Source organism: Canis lupus, chromosome 6, assembly GCF_011100685.1.
Source record: "Canis lupus familiaris isolate Mischka breed German Shepherd chromosome 6, alternate assembly UU_Cfam_GSD_1.0, whole genome shotgun sequence".
Taxonomy (NCBI): domain Eukaryota; kingdom Metazoa; phylum Chordata; class Mammalia; order Carnivora; family Canidae; genus Canis; species Canis lupus.
Window position 1 is genome coordinate 43,597,950 of NC_049227.1, and position 17,942 is coordinate 43,615,891.

General features: G+C 41.1%; 1 protein-coding gene across 4 annotated transcripts in view; it reads right to left on the reverse strand.

Annotated features, from left to right (window-relative positions):
* FAM102B (family with sequence similarity 102 member B) overlaps window positions 1–17,942 on the reverse strand; it is an 89,157-nt gene that overhangs the window by 25,765 nt on the left and 45,450 nt on the right. For 3 of the 4 annotated variants that reach the window (XM_038541150.1, XM_038541149.1, XM_038541151.1), the window contains exons 3-5: window positions 8,260–8,289; window positions 4,452–4,568; window positions 397–443 (exon numbers count right to left, since the gene is read on the reverse strand). In XM_038541150.1, the coding sequence (XP_038397078.1) occupies window positions 397–443; window positions 4,452–4,568; window positions 8,260–8,289 (194 nt within the window). The remainder of the gene's footprint in view (window positions 1–396; window positions 444–4,451; window positions 4,569–8,259; window positions 8,290–17,942) is intronic. The other variant, XM_038541152.1, reaches the window with a different exon arrangement.

A 17,942-nucleotide genomic window follows, 5' to 3' on the forward strand; every position in this document is an offset into this window, starting at 1 on the left:
CAGAGACTCAGTCTATTTTTTTCACTGCTGTTTCTTTAGTGTCCATAACAGGACCTTACACATGGTAAGGCACGTAACAGGTATTTGTTGAAGAAATGACTAAGTCCACCAAAGTCAAATTAAAAAATTTAATTTGTATTGTTTCACCCAAAACTTGAAGATGATGAAGATGATGATGAAGATTATTTAAGATCTAGCTTAAATTAAGAGTGTGGGGGGCTCATTTAGTAAAAGCTTAATAGTAATTTCTATGTGGGTCAGGTCAGTATCTTAGGAAAAGAACCATCCCTTCACTGGTTAACAACAAAATATGAATGTAAAAATTTAAACAAAAAAATCACTATTATATTTTCAGATATTTCAGATAAATAATTCATTTACTGAGCATCAACTTACGTTTTAAAACATGGGTCACCAGACATCAGCTGCATACTGATCAAAACCTGGGTATTAGAGAAAGAAATATGATTATAAAACTTCCCTTGAGACGAGAAGCCATGTTCTGCTAATCCATGCATCCTCTACAGAACCTAGGCCAGTATTTCCTATTTAGAGATTATTAAATAAAACAATTGCTGAATTGGGTTACATCCAGTATTAAATTGCTGCTTTATACAGACACAGATTAAAAACAATTTTTTAACATTCAAACTTTGTAATGGCAAAAATTGGAGTGGGAAACATGGACATGGAGAGCAAGTGTTGTACTAGGGACAGCCCTGTGGGCACATGCTGCCCTGGTCTCGGTTCTGTCTTTCCTCCAGGTTTCCTGTGGTGCTTGCTTAAGTGTCTGGAATGTTTCTCTCCACCTTGCCATGCTGACGCTTGACGGGGTGCCTGCAGTGGCCTGTGAGAGCACAACACTTCTGGCTTTTGCTCCAGCTTTAGAATTTAAAGCTTTGCTAATGCTTTCTGAAATGCTACTGTTCTCTAGCTGCTGACTGTCTCTTAAGACTCAGCCATAGGGGGATCCCTGGGTGGCGCAGCGGTTTAGCGCCTGCCTTTGGCCCAGGGCGCGATCCTGGAGACCCGGGATCGAATCCCACATCGGGCTCCCGGTGCATGGAGCCTGCTTCTCCCTCTGCCTGTGTCTCTGCCTCTCTCTCTTTCTCTCTCTCTCTCTCTCTCTGTGACTATCATAAATAAAAAAAAAAAAAAAAAAAAAAAAGACTCAGCCATAGGATCTTGTTATGTTCTTTAGGGACAGATAATGATAATAGTAGTAATAATAACATTAGCAGCATTTGTGATTTGAGAATTAATTATGTGTCAGGCATAAGCTAAATGCTTTATACTGCATGATTTTATTCAGTGTTCAAAACTCTTATGAGGGACTGATCCTTTCCTTTTAAGCTCAGGAGATTAAGTGATATTTTCAAGATCAGGGAGCTATAAAGGGCAGAGCAGAGATTGGAAACTAGGACTGCATAATACTGAGACTCATGGTCTCTATGAAGAAGAGAGTATTTTTATAATGTGCATATTTTCTACCTAGTGGCTGACTTGTAGACTTTAGAGCCTCATTTCTTTACGCTAGTGCCTCCACTACTGTTTTTTTTCTCTTTGAGTGCTACACTTATTAAATGTGTGACCTGGGCCTGCCATGCTGGCATCCTTAACCCCTCCGCTTTCACAGAACTCCACAGTCTGGTTTTCCACTACATCAAAATGTACTTTTGAATATCCTGAATGTCTCAGAAGGGATGGGGATGGCACATGCAGCTTTTAAGAAATTGTGTGGGAAAGCAGAACAGAGAGAGTGGGACAGTGGCTGGAGGAGGACAGAAGTGGTTTTGTTTTATTTATTTATTTTATTTTATTTTTTTTATAAAGATATTTTTAAGATTTTATTTATTTATTCATGATAGACATAGAGAGAGAGAGAGGCAGAGACACAGGCAGAGGGAGAAGCAGGCCCCATGCAGGGAGCCCGATGCGGGACTCGACCCCGGGACTCCAGGATCGCGCCCCGGGCCAAAGGCAGGCGCTAAACCGCTGAGCCACCCAGGGATCCCGGTTTTGTTTTAAATACAGTAGATGTGGGATCCCTGGGTGGCGCAGCGGTTTGGCGCCTGCCTTTGGCCCAGGGCGCGATCCTGGAGACCCGGGATCGAATCCCACATCGGGCTCCCGGTGCATGGAGCCTGCTTCTCCCTCTGCCTGAGTCTCTGCCTCTCTCTCTCTCTGTGTGACTATCATAAATAAATAAAGATTTAAAAAAAAAATAAATACAGTAGATGTGAGTGGTGTGTGGAGATGCGAGGAGAAAAAAGGTATAAAATAGAGTATCTGAGAAACTGGGAAAGGATGCTTACAAAGGAAGTATAGTTGCTAGATGGTGGTGAGCAAGACTGTAGGAACAGCAACTGGATGGTTGTGTGATCTCTAACAATGTTCAGCAACTAGGATGCAGTCCCAGAGAGGGCAGTTGGAGTTTGAATGGGGTCAGGGATTTGCCAGGGGAGACCAATGAGGGAGATGGGTGAAGGAGCAAGGAGTATTTTTAAGCATAGGAGAATCATGGATTCTGGAATCTAAGCTGGATAAAGAGGGAAATAGAAGCAAGTGGAGGCTGGTAGAGAGTGAGAGAGCAGTAAGGTGAAGGATAGCTAAGTGAGTAGCAGAGCAAGAGAACTGGAAACATAAGAATATACTGTAGCAGAGGGGAACTCAGCTGGTGAAGTTTCTAGAGGTAAAAAAGTCTAGAGTGGCTATCGGGGAGGAATTGAGATGAATAAAAGGAAACAGTTGCTGGAGAAGGGTAGTTTAAGGAAAGGAGAGGCCTCAGGCACATAAAAGATCACCCAGAGGGGGAGAATACATAGAGAAGGCAGTCTACAAGGACAGATCACCTACCACATGGTGAAGTCACCAAAACATGATGACAGAAGGTCTGGAAAGAGAAACTGTGAGCCAGAAGCTACGTCATCAATGAGCAGGAGAGAGAGGTAACCAGATGGACAGGCGATAACAGAGCTCAGGCCGGGAGAGAATGTGAGAGCAGAATGGTGTGATCTACAAAAGAGTAAGTTATGGGGCTCCTGGGTGGCTCAGTTGGTTGAGTGTCCAATTCTTGGTTTCAGCTCAGGTCATGATCTCAGGGTTGTGAGACTGAGTCCTGTGTTGGTCTCTGTGCTCAGTGGGGGTATGCTTGAGGTTCTCTCTCTCTCTCTCCATTCTGTACCTGCCCCTGCTCATGCATGCATGTGTGACCACTCTTACTCTTTAAAATAAATAAATAAATCTAAAAAAAAAAAAGTTTGTTGTAGGACCATGTGGGAGAGATGGTGTGAAAAGATCAAAGGGGGGCCAGAAAGAAACTACTCCAGGAGTTGGCCCTAAGGAGTGGGGTGAGGATGGGGGAGTCTGAAATTAGAAAGTCATTTCAATTTCCAATGAAAATACTATAATTCAGAGAAGGATTACCAGTCCTCTTGCACTGCAAATATGAAGAAACTGAATTTAGTGGCTTGTTAGGGGTCAGTCTAAGAATGAACAGTGCAGTCTGTTCCTCTGAGTGTGGTGCTTGGACAGCATGGAAACATGAAACAACTGCTGACCACACAGCAGAAGGTACGCATTCTGGTCTTTGCTCTGCCACCGATGACTTTAGTCAGACACTTCATTGAGTCACAGCTGCTTCATTTATTCTAAATGGAGAGAATCCACCCCATCTATCCAACACTGTTAATGTCACACAGGTATATGTAAGTGCTCTGAAATTTTTTGTTATATTTACTGAAAACAAAGTCTAGAAAGTATAGGTATAGGGTAATTCTTTGCTCCACTAACTTCTGACCATCCAGTTTTTATTCTGAATTATTTTTCTTTCTTATCATTAGATAACTTACCATCATGGGGTAACCTAACTAAAATACAGCAAAAGGTCTGTCCAGTGAGTCTTACTAGGTAAAAGGCACTTATATTTTTTCAACTGGTCTCATTTACTACCCCCAGCAACTCTGAAGTGTATGTTCTTTCTGTCACCCCCGGAACAGGAAGCTGCTGATGGTCCTTGGAAACAACAGGGTGGATGCCTAAAGTGAGCTTCAGTGTCACTTTGCTAGTTACAGGAGAGCCCAGTGACTTTTCTGCGCCCTCCACAGCTGCTTGGGAAGTCACTTTTTGAGAGCGATAAATGTGTCTAAGGTGTTCACTCATCATGTTCCTTTCTCTCAATGAGCCCTTGCTGTAGCAATTCTAGGTACTATTCCCTGAATGTTCACAGCCCCAGAAACACCTTAGGATCGCGAAGGCGAACCTCTGTTCCCTTTCACTGCTCCTGTGACTTGGGTAGCTTCTACCCCTAGATGGTGAGTGCATATTTCAGTGGCTTGGTCAGTCTATGATCTCAGGACTGATTCCCATCTTGCCCTTGACTGGATATACCTTTGCTTATTTACAGGCAGAGATTCTCATTCGTTGACATGTAAATCTCAAAACGTGCTTACTTTAAGAATGGAATTATCCTGCCTTGTATTTTTGGTATCATAGCCTTCCAGTAAGCAGCGGCGGGTGGTATTTCCTGATCCAGCAAACTCTGCCAGGTTCAGATCTGCAAAGCCCAGCTATGAAAGGAAAGGGAATCATATTAATAGAATATCTACTAGGCTTCCATCATATTCTCCTTAAAATGAACATTCGATCCATGTTCTAAACAAGTTCTCTCAAACTTCAGTCATCTGCAGTTTTGGCCATCTGAACAAGATCTGCTCTACTGGTTGCTTATTTCATGTCTTTAGATGGGCTTGTTTCTTTGTAAAAATTTATTACCTATTCTATTCTTGTCTTAAGCAATGCAATCCCTGAAATCAGATTTGATGTGCTAAATATATATATTTTTCTGTACATACTGAAATATAGAACTGTTGAAATAAAAATAATGCTTATCAAACAATTAAAATCATTGCAAGTAGCAGTGGTACTCACCCCACACCATGGGAGGAAATAACAGCAGACCAATCATGGTCATTTGCAAATTCATAAAGCACACTGATCAGACTTTCTTCTCCCTATTCTGGTTCTGGCTCCTTTCCCAGTTAACCATTGCTGACTGCAGACAGTTGCAGGTTATTAAACTCTTACTTTTCATGCAAGAAATAGAATGATTTAAGTGCATCACGTGTTTTTCTTTGGTATAAGGCTGTTCTCCTTCACCACCTTCCACAACATTTGCCCTGCTGATCACACTTAAGCTAAAACTCTCATTATGAAACCTTCTTCTCCCCTTCCCCAAAGCTGTGCCCCACAGCCACCCTCTACGCTGCTCTCCAAAAGTTCAGCTCAAACCTGTTCTTCCCTTTCGTTACTACCCAGGTTCAGTCCCCATTTTCTGCAGCTACCAAAAATTGCCCTGTAGTCTTTCCTGCGATGTTGTTCAACCCTTATTTCTCACTTCCGAGTGGTACAAGAAATATGATTTGTTTTTTTTTTTTTTTTACAAACTAAGTCTGTTCCATTTTTTTTTTTTTTTAATTTATGATAGTCACACACAGAGAGAGAGAGAGAGGCAGAGACAAAGGCAGAGGGAGAAGCAGGCTCCATGCACCGGGAGCCCGATGTGGGATTCGATCCCGGGTCTCCAGGATCGCGCCCTGGGCCAAAGGCAGGCGCCAAACCGCTGCGCCACCCAGGGATCCCAAGTCTATTCCATTTTACATGACTAAATGCATATGGAGTCTTTTATTATAAACAACAAAGAATGTTTTAAGTTTGCAATTAAGCATATGTCCCTGAATACCTAATAAAAAGTATTAACCATTTCTCAAACACTGCTATAATATTAAGCTGCCTGTTTTAAGATTTTAAAACACATAAACACATACTGGGCACATAAGAATGACATTCAAGATGAAGATTTTAACTACAGGCTGGAGCATTATTTTAGTAGCTTTTAACTGATACAAAGAGAATGAAAAATAAAACTTACAGGCCAGTTGAAGGGCCATGATTCCTAAACGCAATAATAAGTCAGAACATATTAGGCCACAGTGACATCTACCTAATTTTCACATGGCTCCTCTGGCCTTACTGCCTTTTAGGGGTCCAACAGATCAGAAGAAAAGTCCGGATGTATCCAGGGAAAAGCCACATCTCAATGAGCCTGTGAAGATTCATGTGGCTATTTGATCACACATCATCTGAAGGCCCTATTTCATGCATTACCCATTCCCTTTAAACCTCTAGCATACCTCCTTTTCATCCAAACTCTCTGCTGATGCTTCCTAATTCACTCAGAAGATAAAAGCAATCAAAAGAGTGCTTAACTTCCACAAGCTCTTATTGTCAGCCACACCCATTCACCTGCTTGCAGCTATACCCTGAGTACTATAAATGAACTGGCTACACTCCAATCTGACCAGACACTCCCCTCCCTCCTGCCTACTCAAGTTTGTTGCTTCAAGAATTCCTCGGTCTCTTCTGGATTCTAGTTTCCCTTCTCTACGGAGCCATTCCCATTAGCTCACAAACATGCTAGAGTTTTTACCATCTTAAAGAACAAAAGATCTTGTCTTTTGCCTCCCCACCATCATTCAATGTTCTGATACTCCTTATTAGCAGAGCCCTGATTTTATTTTTATTTATTTTTTAAAGATTTTATTTATTTATTCATTAGAGACACACAGAGACAGAGAGAGAGGCAGAGACACAGGCAGAGGGAGAAGCAGGCTCCCTGCAGGAGCCCGACGCGGGACTAGATCCCAGGACCCCAGGATCACGCCCTGGGGCAAAGGCAGGCACCAAACCGCTGAGCCACCCAGGGATCCCAGAGCCCCGATTTTATTCAAATGTCCATCCTTAGCTCATCCATGTGCAAAAGGAAAGTAACCCGACCTCTAGCTCATTGTTAAATTGTGATTAGTCTAAGCTAGCCATGCAATCCATTTCTATTGCCCACGACTGGTTTAGAAGTGGGCATATGATTCAATTGTGGCCAATGAAAGGTATGAGGAAATCCTGAGGGCTGACTAGGAAAAGCTTTCTCACTCAAAGAAAGACACACATGGAGAAGCAGCTGGGTTTTGTCATATGTGAACGTGTGGACTAAAACTCAAACCATCTGGTGACAATGAGAAGAGCTAGCCAAGAACAAAGTCATCACACAGAGAATGGAAAAATGTAAAGAGAAAAGTAACATGGGTTCTTGATGACATCCTTCAGTCAGTGGATTAACTAATCCTGGAGCAGCTCTACCTCACATCTGCAGCTCCTTGTCATATCTACTTGCTTTGTGAAATTAAACAAACAAAAAAAGTATCTCTAAGTGAAGAGGATATTCTGTTACTTGTAGCAAAGACCACCTGACACTGCAACCAAGTCCTTTTAAGGAGTTACATACTTTTTTTTTTTTTTTTAAGATTTTATTTATTTATTCATGAGAGACACAGAAAGAGAGGCAGAGACACAGGCAGAGGGAGAAGCAGGCTCCCTGGGGGTAACCCGATGGGGGACTCAATCCCAGGACTCTGGGATCATGCCCTGAGCCAAAGGCAGACACTCAACCACTAAGCCACCCAGGCGCCCCGGAAGTTAGGTAGACTTGATGGTTAAACTAGCGTCCTGGCTCAGGTGACTGAATTGACGGAGATACTATCAGAGACTGAAAATAAAAGAGGAGTCTGCGCATTTCTGGCAGTATTACTAATTACTTCTATTTGGCAAAAAGGTGAGCATACTCATTAGAAATTCCACATAGCTAGTAAAAGTATAAGGATAGTAGTGGTCATATATTACACAGTGCTAAGTGCGCACAGAGGAGAGGTCCTATTCCACTGGGGGGTGGGGGGAAATGGGATTGGTAATACTTCCCAGGGGAGACCGAATGAACAGATGCGATTGCTTAATGGAAACCAGAGATCATCTTCTAGCAGGGAAGCTGAAATATAAGAATAACATCCCCTAATCAGCTTTTAGAAAAAATGTGCTTATAATTTATTGCTGGATCCAACTGTTCAATCTCCAAGTTGCTTTATTTAAAAACAGCCAACTTGGGGCACGTGGGTGGCTCAGTTAGTTAAGCCTCTGACTCTTGATTTCAGCTCAGGTCACTAGGGTCGTGGGATCCGGTGCTCAGCAGGCAGTCTGCTTGTCCCTTTCCTTCTGCTCCTCCCCCACTTGCACTCTCTAAAATAAATAAATAAAATCTTAAAAAAATAAAAACACCCACTTGAATAGCAATTAGAAGAGCAAACTATTTGATTTTTAAGCTTATTTAGTGAGCGATATAAGTTCCAAAAGAGTTAAAGAACATCTACTTACCTTTGCATAAGCTTTTCCACCTTTCAGTTCCTGCCAAAGATAAAAAACACTGTAAGACTATCATATGATTAAAGATTTAAAATTAAACATATGTCAAATAATTCTGAAGTAGATATTTACATATTTACATGCTGGCAAATACTGATAGTAAATTTATAATAATCTTAAATTCAATTATTTGGCTATCCCACCTCCATCCCCCAAATTATCAGATTTTAATTTAGAATTTAACTTAAATCTGAAACAGGTAAATGGTAAGAAGACAAGCTAATTTTTCTGTTGAAGAAATTGCCAAAAAGTGTCCTTGACATATTGTAAAGAAATTAAATCACTGAAGAAGTGTTAAATTGCCTATTTACTTAGCAAGTACATGAATGACATTGTAGAAAGATTTTAAGCGTTGAAACCCCTACCCTAGAGACGACTGTTACCAATTTTTAGGAACAGTCCAAAAAATGCTATGTGTGTGTGTGTATTTCCCCCTTTACTCAAATGTACCATACTACACACACTGTTCTACGTATTTTTCTACTTTATGTATGTATCAATATAATAGCGTATTTTTTCTACTTTATATATGTATCAATAGCGTATTTTTTCTACTTTATATATGTATCAATATAATAGCGTCCATGTTAATATATAGATACATAAATACATGTAATATTGATGCATGTTAGTATAATAAAATCCCTCTTCATTAATGCAAACAAGACTGGCAAAAGTGAAAAATAATAAATATACAGCGATCTTAACATTTTATTTTATTTGAAATATATAACTGTACACTAATTTGCTAAATCTCTGGATTTAGGACACCACACAGTTGTGAGAATTAAGTGTAAAACACTCAGAACAAAGCCCAGCCCACAGTGTACTCTGTATGTGTGCCTGCCACATTATAATTAGGGTCAAAATCTCCTCTCCCTACCCACTTAAAAAAAATTAGTCTTAGGTGTACAACACAGTGATTTGACAATTCTAAACATTATGCAATATTCATTATGGTAAGTGAAGTCACCATCTGTCACCATACAATGCTATTACAATATTAGTAACTATATTCTCTATGCTGCACTTTTCATCTCTGTGACTTATTTTATAACTGGAAGTTTGTACCTCTTAATCCCCTTCACCTATATTGACCATCCCCTCATCCCCCTCCCCTCTGGTAACCACCAGTTTGTTCTCTGTATTTATGATTCTGTTTCTGATTGTTTGTTCATTCGTTTTGTTTTTTAGATTCCACATATAAGTGAAATCAAATGATATTTGTCTTTCTCTGACATTTCACTTAGCACAATACCCTGTAGGTCCATCCATGTTGTCAAAAATGGCAAGAGTTCACTCTTCTTTATAACATTTCCATCTTTAAAGTGGTGAATTTAGGGGTGCCTGGGTGGCTCAGTGGTTGAGCATCTGCCTTTGGCTCAGGGTGTGATCCTAGGGTCCTGAGATTGAGTTCTACGTTGGGTTCTCTACAGGGAGCCTGCTTCTCTCTCTGCCTGTGTCTCTGCCTCTCTCTCTGTCTCTCATGAATACATAAAATCTTTTATTTTATTTTTTAAAGATTTTATTTATTTATTCATGAGAGACACAGAGAAAGAGAGAGAGGCAGAGACACAGGCAGAGGGAGAAGCAGGCCCATGCAAGGAGCCCGACGTGGGACTTGATCCCGGGACTCTAGAATCACGCCCTGGGCCAAAGGCAGGCACGTAACCGCTGAGCCACCCAAGGATCCCCAAATAAAATCTTAAAAAAAAATAAAGTGGTGAATTTAAGCTCTCTGCTTCTCCCTGTTTGATAGTCAGCCACATCTTATAGTTCAGTACCAGCCCTGTCCTTGAGACACAATGGTAAAGGTCAGAGTAAATGGATTTGGCCTTATTGGGCACCTGGTCACCAGGGCTACTTTTACAGCCCGCAAAGTGAATATTGTCACCATCAGTGACTCCTTCATTGACCTCAACTACATGGTCAACATGTTCTGGTATAATTCTACCCACAGCAAATTAAATGGCACAGTGAAGGCTGAGAACAGGAAACTTGTCATCAATGGAAAGTCTATCTCCATCTTCCAGGAGCAAGATCCTGCCAACATCAAATGGGGTGATGCTGAGTATGTTGTGGAGTTAACTGGAGTCTTTACCATGGAGAAGGCTGGGGTTCACTTGAAGGGTGGGGTACCAAAAGGGTCATTGTCTCTGCCCCTTCTGCTGATGCCTCCATGTTTGTGATGGGCATGAACCATGAGAAGTATGACAATTCCCTCAAGATTGTCAGCAATGCCTCCTGCACTACCAACTGCTTGGCCCCTCTGGCCAAGGTCATCCTTGACAACTTTGGCACCATGGAGGGACTCATGATTCATGACTCCATGCCATCACTGTCAGCCAGAACACTGTGATGGCCAAGGGTTTGGTCAGAACATCATACTTGCTTTTACTGGTGCTGCCAAAGCTGTAGGCTAGGTCATCCTTGAGCTGAATGGGAAGCTCATTGGCATAGCCTTCTGTGTCTTCACCCTTAATGTGTCAGTCATGGATCTGACCTGCTGCCTGCAGAAAGATGCCAAATACAATGACATCAAGAAGGTGGTGAAGCAGGCATTGGAGGGTCCCCTCAAGGGCATCTTGGACTACAGTGCAACTGTCTCCTGCAACTTTAACAGTGACTCCCACTCTTTTACCTTTGATGCCTCCATTGCTCTCCAAGACCACTTTGTCAAGCTCATTTTCTGGTATGACAATGAATTTGGCTATAGCAACCTTATGGTCTACATGGTTTCCAAGGAGCAAGAGCCCCCTTGACCATCAGCCCCAGCAAGAGCAAGAAGAGAGAGGCCCTCACCTGCTGGGGAGTCCTTGTCCCAACTCATTCCCCAATACACTGAGAATCTCCTGACCTCTACACAGTTTCCATCCTAGACCTTGTGAAGAAGGGGAAGGACCAGGCTTTTGTCCTCATTTTCCCTTTGTAATGGCTCTTTAGATGACCAATAATGTCCATTTTTGTTAAAGCCCAAAGGCTGTCTCCATCTTACTTAACCCTCCAACAGCATCTTACAGGCTTGGCTACTCCACCTCCTTTCCTACATCTTTTTCTTTTCTAACCTTCCATGGTGCTGTAATTGCCTGGTTTTACTCCTGCCCCACTGGCTGCTCCTTCTTACTCTCATTTGCTGGACCTACTCCTGTATTCAACTTCTGCAGAGAGAATGCTAGTTGTACTCCAACCATCCATTCCCCTGCTCTTCAAAGTAGTAGACACCTGTATTTTTAGGTGGCCATCTGGCTATGTAAAATAATGACAATTTTCTTCTTTTTAAAAGTTTTTTAAAATTTAAATTCAACTTAAATACACTGTATTATTAATTTCAGAGGTAGAATTCAGTGACTCATCAGTTATGTACAACATCCAGTACTCATTACGTCAAGTGTCTTCCTTAATGAGCATCACTCAGTTACCCCATCCCCTCATCCACTTCCCCTCTAGCAACCCTCAGTTTGTTCCTTATAGTTAAGAGTCTTTTATGGTTTGCCTCCCTCTCTGATGTCATTTTATTTAATTTTTCCTTCCCTTCCCCTATGTTCATCTGTTTCGTTTCTTAAATTCTACATGAGTGAAATTATATGGTATTATGACATTTTCTACCTCCCTTTTGTGCCATGGCAGTGTGACTAAGATCTGGCCAAAAGGATGTAAGAACTGACACACACGAATTCTTGCTCCTCTCCTGTTAACAGTAATTCATACTACCTTGAGTGTTAGAGTGATCCAGGATTTGGTTCAGGGCCTCTTGTATTCTCTATCTACACTTTTTTCCATTCAGTTCTGTTGCCTTTTTTTTTGGATTTCATTTATTTATTCATGAGAGACATACAGAGAGGCAGAGACATAGGCAGAGGGAGAAGTAGGCTCCTCATGGGGAGCCTGATGTGGGACTCCATCCCAGAACCTGAATATCATGCCCTGAGCCGAAGGTAGATGCTCAACCACCGAGCCACCCAGGTGTCTTTTTTTTTTTTTTTTTTGAGAGAGAGAGAGACTGTGAACAGGGGGAAGAGCAGAGGGAGAAGGGGAGAGAGAGAGAGAGAGAGAGAGAGAGAGAGAGAGAGAGAGAATTTTTTCTTTTTTGAGAGAGAATTCTAGGCAGGCTCCACTCAGTGCAGAGCCCTACATGGGGGTTGATCTCACAACCCTGAGATCATGACCTGCGCTGAAACAAGAATTGGACACATAAGCAACTGAGCCACCCAGGTGTCCTAATTCTGTAGCTGGTAACTCTCATGTCTCTGTCTCTAGTCTGGCTTCTGAACCTGAGTGCAGACCAGTATCTTTAAATGACTACTAGACATTCCTACTTGGTATCTCATAGAAACCTTCAAGTTAACATGGCCAAAATGGGCCTGCTGATCTCTGCTTACCAGTCCCCAAAATTATTTCACTCTGAACTTTTGCCATTTCAATAAATAGCACAATTATCAACCGATATGCTCAGGCAAAGGTCTAAGAGTTATCTTCAATTCTCTTCCCCTCATTTACATCGAATCCATTAGTGGGGGGTGACCTCCAGAAATACATCCTAAATCATACTGCCTCTGTGGTTATAGTTCCATGCTGATACAAGCTTTCCTCACCTGAACCATCCCCTCCACCTATGTGGCCTATCTGCATGCAGCGGCAAAAGTGATCTTAGAAGATCCTATCTTCCCTTAGTAAAATCCTCAAATGGATTCCAATTATAATTAGCATAAAATCCAAAGTCGTTACTGTGTCCTTTAAGGCCTTACCTGATCTAGTGCCTCCATCTCATCTCACCAAGAGCTTTCCCTCTCTGTTTTCCATATTCCACCCAGGCTGGTCTTCTGTCATTTAAACATGACAGATTTGTTGTTTATCCTAAATAGGGTTTATAATATTTTTGAATCTGTGGCTCGGTATTTTTTTCATCAGTTTTAGAAGAGTCTCAGCCACAATCTCGTTCTCCTCCTTCTAGGGCTCCAATTACAGATATGTTGTATCTTTATGCCGTTTCCCATGTCTTATGCTCTTTTTTGTATTTTCTACTTTTTTCCTGTGATTTTGTCTGGATACTTTCTTTTGTCTTACTTTCCAGTTTATTGAATCTCTCTTCAGTTTTGGTAAACCTGCTGTTAAATCCATGTGTTGAGATTTATTTTTATCTCTTTAGCTTTATTCATTTTTTAAAAAATTTTTAAAAATATTTTATTTTTTTAAGTCATCTCTATACCAAAGATGGGGCTCAAACTCACAACCTGAGATCCAGAGTTGCATGTTCTACTGACTGAGCCAGCCAGATGCCCCTCAACTATTTAGTTTTAATTAGTTATTTTCTCAGTTCTAGAATTTTTTTTTAAGATTTTATGTATTTATTCACGAGAGATACAGAGAGAGAAGCAGAGACGAAGCAGGCTCCATGCAGGGAGCCCAATGCGGGACTCGATCCCAGGACCTCAGGATCACTGCTCCAAACGAAGGCAGACGCTCAGCCACTGAACCACTCAGGCATCCCTCAGTTCTAGAATTCAATTTGCTTTTTGCTTTATAGTTTCTACTTCTCTAATAAAATTTCCCATATTGTTCACTCATTATAGTTACCGTAAAACTTTGTCTCTGATCTCCCCAAAACTTGTATCTTCCATGACTCTGTTCTTATCTACTTTCCTTTCGATTTTTGGTCATGCAGTCAAGTCTCTTGGTGTGCTTGGTAATTTTTGTGCGTGATAACTTGAAGTAATTTGAGGCTTAGAGTAACATTATTTTTCTTTACAGAAAATACACATTTGCTTCCGGCAAGCTTTGAAAGGGGCAGATACCTCCTCTAAGCAGGGGTTAAGCTGATTAGAAGCTGAGTTTCAATCTTTATACAGGCTGATCTCTATCCACTACATTCCTTCTAGGTTGAAACTCTTAGGAAGTCCCAATGAAAAGTCTGGGATGTTTCCCAAGGCCCTTCATGCTGATGGGTCCTGGACTCCAGTTCTTCTCCCTTTAGTCCTATAAAACTGCTGGGATCTCAGCTAGCTTCCTTGCCTCTCAGCCCCTGCTTTTAGCTCAGCTTTTTCTTCCTCTTCTTCTTCTTCTTTTTTTTTAAATAAGATTTTACTTATTTACTAATGAAAGACAGAGAGAGAGAGAGAGAGAGAGAGAGAGAGAGAGAGAGGCAGAGACATAGGCAGAGGGAAAAGCAGGCTCCCTTCAAGGACATCATGACCCAAGCCAAAGGCAGATGCTCAACCACTGAGCCACCCAGGTGTCCTAGCTCAGCTTCTTAACCACTGCTTGCAATTTAGCAAATGATTTGAGGGAAAAAGCAATGCCAAATATCAGGCTCAGCTCTTTATACTTCTCTTGTATATATTCTAAGCTTAAGTCTTTACTACCTTGGTGGCTTCTGATGACTTCAAGCAGCTGTTTTTAATATTTTGTCCAACTTTTCTATTGTTCTCAGAGGGAGAGGTGGTCTTTAATAAACTGGTCCATTAATTTCAGAAGTATAAATCTCCAGGTTTATTATAATCTTAAGGCTTGTTATGGATTACATTATACATTTCTCTCCTCTGACCTCCCAAGATATTTTGAAGTCCTAATCCCTAGTACCTCAGAATGTGACCTTATTTGGAAATACATAGGTAATCTAGGTAAGAATGAGGTTCTAATCCAATATGACTGGTGCTCTCATGAAAAAAACAAAGGAGATGCGAACACAGACACACACAGAGGGAAGATCATGTGAAGACACAAAGGGAGAAGGCAGCCATGTAACTGGAGTGATGCATCTACAAGCCAAGGAATGCCTGAAGCTACCAAAAGTCAGGAGAAAGGCATGAACAGTTTCTGGAGCCTTTGGAACATGGCCCTGCTGACACCTTGATTTTGAGGACTATAAGACAATAACATCTGTGTTGTTTTAAGCCACCCAGTTTGTGGTACTTTGATATAGCACCTCTAGGAAACTAACACAGAGCCTTTTTACTTTCAGGTATGGTATGGTTATGTGCAACTTACTGGGTCATGGGGTGCCCAGATATATGGTTAAACACTACTTCTGGCTATGTCTGTGAGGGCGTTTTTGGATGAGATTAACATTTTAATCAGTCAACTGAGGAAAGCAGATTGCTTTCCTCAGTGTGGGTGGGCATCATCCAATCTGTTGAAGGCTTGAATAGAAGAAACAGGCTGAGAAAGGTTAAATTCTCTCTCTTTAACTCACTGTTTGAATTGGGACATTGGTTTTCTCCTGCTTTCAGACCAGGACTTATACCATCAGAACTCCTAATTAACTCCGGCTTTGACTTGCACTTACACCATTGGTTTCCTGGTTCTCAGGACTTTGGACACAGACTGGATCCACACCACCAGTATTCTAAGGTCACCAGCTTGCAGATGGCAGATTGTGGGAGTTCTTGGCCTCCACAACTGTGTATGCCAAATTCCTTATAACAAATCTATTTCTATATATATAGCTATGTCTCTACTCTATATTGATTCTGTTTCACTGGAGAACCTTGCCTAATACAAGGTCCTACTCCTTTAGGATAGTCTTTTCCTAGATTTTTACATGGGTGCCTCCTCTTCAAATGCTACCTTTCAGAGAAGTCTCCACTGGCCGCTCCCCCTAATTTTCTAAGATGATTTCCTCTCCCTGAGTTATTCTCTATTATCTCATTGTATTTCATATACAACACTTACAACATCCACTTATTTGGTTACATGGTTAGTCTGTCTTTCCTACCACTCTTCCTCCCAGCTCCAATCAGAAAGCAGAGTCCTTGAGGGCAGGAGCCCAATTCCAGTTCACCACTGTCCTTTCAGTGCTTAGAATAGTACCTGGCAGTTTGTAGGAACTCACCTATTTGTTAACAGGTGATGGACTGCTTCCCTGTGTCCTAGGCAACAGAGTGTATCATCAAACTTTTTGATCTTTGTTAAATTTATAGGTAAAAAAATGGTGCCTTATTTGTAGTTTTAATATACATGAGTGAGACTGAGTAATTTTTTATAGATTTGAAAGCTATTTATATTTTCCATTTTGTAAAATATATATTCTGTCCCCTGCCTATTTTTCTAAAGGGCTATTTATCTTTTCTTCTTGATTTATTTGAAGGAGCTCTTTCTATATCAAGGAAATTAGTCCTCTGACATGATGTGCAGATGTTTTCTCTTATAGCTTTGCTTAAGGTATTTTTTTGCAATGTAGAAAACGTTTATATAGAAGAGTTTTCTAATTTTTCTTTATGGGTTCTCACTTTTATTCTCATGTGGCCTTTTCTCTTTTCTCATTGGTTGAAAGATACCAAGACTGGAGTAATTCTCTTGGATCTAAAAACGTGTACCATATGGTGAAGATGGCAGAGCTGCTCTCCCAGCCCTGGACCCCTGGGCTATTACCCAAGAGAGACAGAAACTCTTATCCTGTTTAAGTCATTGCATATTTGGGTATCTGCTTCAGCAGCTTATTGTACATGCCCGAATACACTGAACCTCACAACCTGAGGAACTGGATTATTTCACATGAACTAGTCCTACCTTAAATTACAAAAAATTAGGTTTTTGGTAATAGACTCTGAGGGTTTTTTTTTTTTTTTAATTTATTCATGAGAGACACAGAGAGAAAGAGGCAGAGACACAGGCAGAGGGAGACGCAGGCTCTATGCCGGGAGCCCAATGTGGGACTCGATCCCGGGTCTCCAGGATCACACCCTGGGCTGAAGGTGGTGCTAAACCACTGACACCCAGGCGTCCCAACTCTGAGCTTCTTATTATTGGCAGTTAGCTTTACTCTAAACTAATATTATAATGTTATTTATATGTTATTTATATACATACATACATATATGTATATATTATTATTATTTTTAAAGATTTTATTTATTTATTCATGAGAGAGACACACACACAGAGGCAGAGACACAGGCAGAGGGAGAAGCAGGCTCCATGTCGGGATCAGGCCCTGGGCTGAAGGCGGCGCTAAACTGCTGAGCCACCTGGGCTGCCCATATATATTATTTTTTTTTAAATTAAAATTCAAAGACTGGTCATCTTACAAAAATCATGACTAGAATTCCATTTATAAAAGTTTCAATATAAGAGCTACAGCAGCAATTAAAGCAGAAAGAGAAGAAGGTAGGATGCTTTACTTATATCTCAGTTAATGCTTCCAAATTCTGGAGAAAGCAATTATCATAACCATAGTTTGGGTGGAAAAATGGATTTTTTAGAAAGTCAGGAGAGAACTACCTAACGTCTCACAGTTAGAAAGCACGTATCTGGGACTCAAGCTCAGGTCACTACAATGACACATACACTTTCATTGCATTGTACTTAAGGGAAGCTTTGATGCAATTATTGCTGCTCCAAGTTAGACTTTTTTCTTTCTCTCTTTCTTATTTTAAAAAATTTATTCATGAGAGACACAGAGAGGCAGAGGCATAGGCAGAGGGAGAAGCAGGTTCCCTGTAGGGAGCCTGATCTGAGACTTGACGCCAGGACCCCAGGATCATGACCTGAGCAGAAAGTAGACACTCAACCACTTAGACACCCAGGTGCCCCCAAGTTAGTCCGTTCTAAAGGTCTACAATCATTAAAGGCTTAAAACCTATAAAATGTTTATATGTATTTACGCTATATCTTAACTGAGTAGATTAAGCAATGTAAGA